Source organism: Triplophysa rosa, linkage group LG1, assembly GCF_024868665.1.
Source record: "Triplophysa rosa linkage group LG1, Trosa_1v2, whole genome shotgun sequence".
Lineage (NCBI taxonomy): Eukaryota > Metazoa > Chordata > Actinopteri > Cypriniformes > Nemacheilidae > Triplophysa > Triplophysa rosa.
The window spans coordinates 12,740,105-12,746,400 of record NC_079890.1 but is presented as its reverse complement, the minus strand read 5'-3'; the positions used below and the strand labels follow the sequence as shown (position 1 = coordinate 12,746,400).

At 41.5% G+C, this 6,296-nt stretch overlaps 1 protein-coding gene across 1 annotated transcript; it reads right to left on the bottom strand.

Moving 5' to 3' along the window:
- Positions 1-3,366: 3,366 nt before the first annotated feature.
- LOC130562599 (negative elongation factor A-like) lies at positions 3,367-4,830 on the bottom strand. Its single transcript, XM_057347708.1, has 3 exons — positions 4,637-4,830; positions 3,771-3,932; positions 3,367-3,679 (listed from the first exon to the last, which is right to left on the bottom strand). Exons 1-3 carry the CDS (start codon positions 4,737-4,739, stop codon positions 3,564-3,566), a joined length of 381 nt encoding a protein of 126 aa, XP_057203691.1. The 5' UTR covers positions 4,740-4,830; the 3' UTR covers positions 3,367-3,563.
- Between the last annotated feature and the right edge of the window lie 1,466 nt (positions 4,831-6,296).

Here is a 6,296-nt window from a genome sequence, read left to right as displayed (position 1 = left end):
CATTATCATCACTAGAATTCCGTCTTTTTTCTGAATCACTGAAGATGGAAGATATTTTTAGTACAAATAAACTTTAAGAAAATGCCAAAATTACCCTAATAATGTTATCCACTATGTTACCTCATGCTGCCATCTAGTGACACAAAAAAGAATGAAATGGATGGAGTCTGGTGCAGAGGTAAATATAGCCAATCCAAAAAGGTTCAAATTCTGCATTTCGTAATCACTCCAGGATCAATTTATCAAACCTTTCTAGACTACCTAAAGCAATACTCTACAGATATTGATGTATGCATTTAAATTAATATTGTTTATAAAAGTGGGAGATCCGTGCATATCACAAACTGTAAATGCATATGAATAAAAGCGCTCTTGGGCTGACAACGCATCATGCTGCATCAGCTATAAATGTAATTTAGTGGATGCTGCTGCCATCTAGTGGCACAAAAACAATTAGGAGGATTATTCAATGTCATCTACACTATACTGTACATCAGGAGTCTTCAACTAAAATTGCTTGAGGTCCAGTAAACGAACCCTCCTTACCAGCCGAGGTCCGGACAATTAAATACCTAAAAATATGAATAGATTTTTTAATATATCTATACGATGGCATAACAATGTCTGACAACAATATAATGAAGGAAAATGTGCAAAATGCCCTAATCTCTAAACCTGCACTGAACATACATTCATTTCAAGATTAACAACTTTAAAAGAAAACTAAAGTGTTGTTTTCTGCTGAACTGAGATTAATAAATAGCAGTAGCAGCATCAAGTTGTGACTGATCATCCTCTGATAACATTTCAGCTCTTCTTGTGGCTGTTGCAGCTGAAAGGGGGGTTTGTTTAATACTTTCTTTTAGTTCATGTCTTTATTTTCCTTCTAAAAGTGTTTCACAGAAGCCTCCATGCACTCTTTTACTTTACCCATCAGTAAAGGGCTTTTTATGTTTTCCTAAGATCCACTGTATTCTTAGTGAACATTCATATGCTAGTTGTTGGGCGGTAAGTGAGTGAGGGAGGACCCGTGTAGATCGCTACTACTGGGCTTTGAGCTAATATATTTTCCGTGTCCTTACCTCGGACTGCTGCAAGTAAGTTTCTTCAAAGTGTCCACGTCTAATTTCATAATGCCGTTTCCAATTTTGACAACCGCAACAGACTCCGAGCAAAAGAGACAAACAGGACTCGTGCATGTCGATGCAGGAAGAATAAATGCAAATCTCTCGACCATTCATCTCGGAAAACATGGTTTTCGGCGTCAACTTTTCTAACTTTTGAAAAGGACATTGTTTTTCAGTCACTGACTGTTACATCTGTCTGCGCGCTGTGCAGCGAGTCTGTCTCGACTCTCTTCACTCAACGACGTCTGAACGTAGCGACAGTGCGCATATGTTAACTGTCCGTGGCGCCGTAGGACCCAAACTGCTACTGAGCGGACCTTGATGTGCCTGGTATAAATTTGATTGCATTAGAAAATAATGTTAGGCGTTCATTTTTTTATTATGTCAAAAGTCTTTGAGGTCCGGACGGACGCATCTCGCGGTCCGCATTCGGACCGGAGTCCGCTAGTTGGTGACCCCTGCTGTACATCTTCAGTTCAACAGTTCTAGTCTCCATGATGACTTTGTGATTACTGGGAAAACATTTCCCAACATATTGACTGTGAAAACGAATGCTTTTTTATTTGTGGGACACGGTAATAGCATGTTTGTACCCTTTTAAGATCTTGTTATCACTTGTTAATCAAAAGTAGGTTAAGACACAAACTAACAAGCCCTGCCTCAATTTTGCAACATTTCCCCGACACTAGGAAATCCGAAATAGGCCTAAAAACGAGAAACAGTACAAATGTTAACAAAAAGATAAAGAAAACAACATCCAAAAATTCTCCCACTACAATTCCCGATACCTCAGAATTTGGCCCGTATATACATGCACAGTCCAGCATGTGAACATTATACTTGTGTTTTTAAAGGAGTCCTCCTCAGATGATGATGAAGTGGACCGTGTGAATGTATACATATGTGTCTGTGTAAACATATAAGAATACCTCGTGATCCTGCCATGACTGTCATGACTCTGCCTCATAATGTCATGTCTTTCTTGGTCTTGTGGCAGAGTCATGACAAAGCCTTTGGTTTTGTGTGGAGAGAAACATATTGTGGTCGATCAAGACTTAATATGCGTTCTCTCCGGTCTTGTCATTGCCCCCACCCCTCTCGTTCCTTGTATAGCTTTCCACCCGTGTCCTATTACCCACACCTGTCCCTTGTTAATTATCCTTTGTTAGTCTCCCTATTTAATGTCCTTGTGTTTGCTGTCCTGTGCTTGTTCGTTTTGTGTTACCTCGTGTTCATGCGTCCTTGTCTTGCCTCGTCCTTGCATTTGTCCCTGAAAGTGAGTTTGTTAGTTTTACATTAGTTTCTGTTTTGCCCCATAGCGGGAAGTTTTTCTTTGTCCTTTGGAAAAGCCTTTTGTTATTGTGTTTGTTTCCCCATCGAGGGTTTTTGTTTTGTTTCTTGTATAAAAATAAATCTTGTCTTTCTGTTAACCCTGTAACTGCTGCCTGCAATTGGGTTCTTTCCTGCCGTTCATGACAGAACGAACAAGCCATCACTGAACCCAGCAGGCAGTCATGGACGGTGCAACCATTTCCCGGTGGCCTTGCACCTCCAATCCGGAGTGGTGGAAGGCGATCGCCTCCCAGTCCCACGCTGGAGGGCCATTCCCTGCCCAGCGCCAGCGCCAGTCGAGGCCAGGAAGGCGTCCGTTCCCGAGGTGCTGGTCTGGGCCTACCTGGTGGCCGGGATGGACAACCCTCCACCCTTTCCGGAGCGGGAGGAGATGGGTTATCAGCTGTTCCCGCAGTTGGTGGAACGGCTGCAGCCTCGAGAGGAGCTAGTTAAAGGCTCCTCTCCTAGTTGCCATCCGGTCTCCTCTCGTTCCGTTTACATTTGTTCTCTCTGTGGGTAGACGAGCAATGCGAGATGACAATTTTAACAAACTGTACATTATGAACCCAATGTATGATAGTATGAATGAATTAAAGATGTTCTTACCGTGAGCGACAGGTTCTTTTTGGGTTGGGTCCGTGTGGGTGCGGGTTGGGCTGCGGTGGTGGGCGGTTGTGTGGGCATGTCTGGCTCACCTGGCTGTGTCTCTGAGGTGGGAATATACGACGAGGAGGGAACCATGCTGGAAGGTAGCTGGTTGACGGCATGGCACTCTCGCTGTTTAGTGCCCCCAGTTTCTGTCAATGTGAATGAAGTTTTACTGTTTTCAGTAAAACAGTAACAGTGTCTCATATCTCCTTTATTCTCAATAACCAAATCATTTTCCTTGCGGGACGTTTACCTTGACTCCCCTCTCCTTGCGCAGGGGTGTACATGCAGGGGCGATAGGAGTTCTGTTGCTGGGAGGGCTAAACATACTTGGGGTAGTGGGGCTGCGGAATGGTGCTTTGGGAATTCCCTTCAGTGGCGCTGTGAGAGCAGACAGAGAGATTAATACCACTTTTGTGTGTTGCTTTGTTAGAATAGACAGAAACGAGGAAACATTTAAGGGAAGGTCAGATGAGTCTTACTCGTGGTGTCGATCTTTTTCACCAGCCCTCTTTCTTTGGAGTGGAACGGCACTCCTGCTGTCTTCTTTAATTGCTGGGCCGTCTCTGTGGCTTTAGAGCAAATTATAAACCAACATGAAAATGACCACACAATCTTTTGTGTGAACTGCCAAATGAAATGAAAAGGACTACTTAAACATACATTTCTGCAGCAGTTCAGCTCTGAGCGTAGCACTCTTGGGTTTTCTCTTCAGCTGGAAATGCTTAATGGGTGGAGTGAGCGGCCCCACCAGTGTAGTCAAAGCACTTTTATTCAGATACTGACACTCCAGAGGCAACATGGCTGACGCTTCACATTCATTTACTGAAAGAAGAGAGAAAAGCACTTAAGTTCACATTTTTATGATTCAACAAGTGCTTATGTGTAGACCTTTTAATGTCAAATCTGGCAATAACAATATTACATTGTTTGTTAAAAATTGCAACAATAGACTCAACATTACCAATGCTGTATTTGTGATCATTAGAAAGTGGACATGCAAAACCCAAAATTTCACTAATATTGGGTTCATTCATGTTGAAATGCTTCACAGTTGCCATAGTTCCTTCTGCACGTGTGCATGAATGGTGAGTAAAATTCAGTCTTGTCCAGCCCACAGAATCAGACAAATACTACTAGATCAAGCATTACAACAGGAACAACGATCATAACGTGACGGCAAGTCCATATTTGTCTTTTCTCAGTTAAACAGCCAGCCTTGATGTCTTATCACACGCCTCACCAACACACCTGTTCTCTGCTCGCAGTAACACACATAGTTGATTGTGAACACTAATTCAGAGTAATAAAACAAAAACAAAAAACTATGATTTTATGTCTTTATTTTTGTCATATTACTCTCAGACTGTTTGCCAATAAGAGTGTTGGTTAAGGGGTTTTCAGTCGGATTGGATCGGAGGATCCATATTAGGATGAATGCAGATTTAATACACCAGTAAAGATGGAATGTCATGCTTAAAAGCTTGATAAACAACAACACAAGACACTCCAATCCACTCATGTCTGACCTTTCTCGCGTAGCTCTCCAAGTATGTCCTGTACGTTAGGGTTCTGCTCGTTCAGGTTTAGTGAGCCTGTCTCTGGAAAGGATTTCAGGATATCGGCCACCATTTGGGCAGTCGTGGCCTAATGGTTAGAGAGTCGGACTCGTGACCAGAAGGTTGCCGGTTCAATCCCCAGGGCCGGTGGGTAACGACTGAGGTGCCCCTGAGCAAGGCACCTTACCCCTACTTGCTCCCCGGGCGCTGCAGTGATAGCTGTCCACTGCTCCGGGTGTACGTGTGTTCACGACTTGCTGTGCGTGTGTTCACTACTCTCTGGATGGGTTAAAAGCAGAGGTCACATTTTGGGTATGGGTCACCATATCTGACTAATAGGTCACTTTCACTTCACTTCACATTAAAACCCATGGCTCAGAATCCACTGTGGCCAGCTGAATGATCTCTGACAAAGCCTCCTTCATCTAGAATGAGAGAACAGAGAGAGAGAGAGGTCCATTTATTCAAGTACCTAAATGAATTTGTTACCACCGCTCTTGGGTTTCCCTCTTATTGTGATTGGATCATACAGCTATTGTTTACATTACTGCTACTGTATTTGCTTTGGCAATTAAGCCATTTATAGTTTTCTAGGCTTATTTAAAAAATAAGCATGAAATACTTATTATAATAAAATAAATACTATTATATTATTCTGTCTTACAGCAAAAGTGCAATGCTATCATAACAATGACTACAGTTATTGTTACTTATTACTATAAAATGTGATAATGATTTAATCAATTATCATTTATGGAACTTCAAAGTGTATCATCCTTCTTTCCTTTTAATGACACTTGAGGTTATACAGTGTCACTCAATTTTGCACAATGACAATAGTGACCATAGTATTTTGCCAGAAAATGTGACCCTGGATCACAAAACCAGTCTGAAGTAGCACGGAAACATTTTTAGTAAAAGCCAAAAATACATTGTATGGGTCAAAATGATTGATTTTTCTTTTATGCCAAAAATCATTAGTATATTAAGTAAAGATCATGTTCCATGAAGATATTTTGTATATTTCCTACCCTAAATATATAAAAACTTTATTTTTGTGAGTGGATGGCCTGCTACAGTGCCTCTGATTAACAACTTCAAAGGCAACTTTCTGCACCCTCACATTCCAGAGATTTAAACGATTGTATCTCTGCCAGATATTGTCCTATCCTAACAACCCATACATAAATAGAAAGCTTCATTATTTTATTATATTAGCTTTCAGGTGATGTAAAATCTCAATTTCTTAAAATTGACCCATAAGACTGGTTTTGTTGTCCACAGTCACAAATTTGGTTGCACAATGCACATTTTGCAAAGGGGGCATTTTACCCCACTACGCCTAACGTAACATGTATACATTTAGGAGACGCTTTACGGTGCATTTAAAATATTTATTTTTGTCGTCACATACCATATACTGTATGAAAGGTCATATACCGCTTCTGGAGAGTAGTATCTGATTGCAACATCGGAGGCTGCACTCTCAGGACCGCATTTCTGAGGAAGCATTTCTAGGACCCTGCGACAACGTAAGTGACGAGTCGAGTGCATCGAGTGCATTTCCAGAATGGACGACAATCAGAGTGTGAGTGTGAAATTTGAATGAATTTTTATCAGTTCAACATTA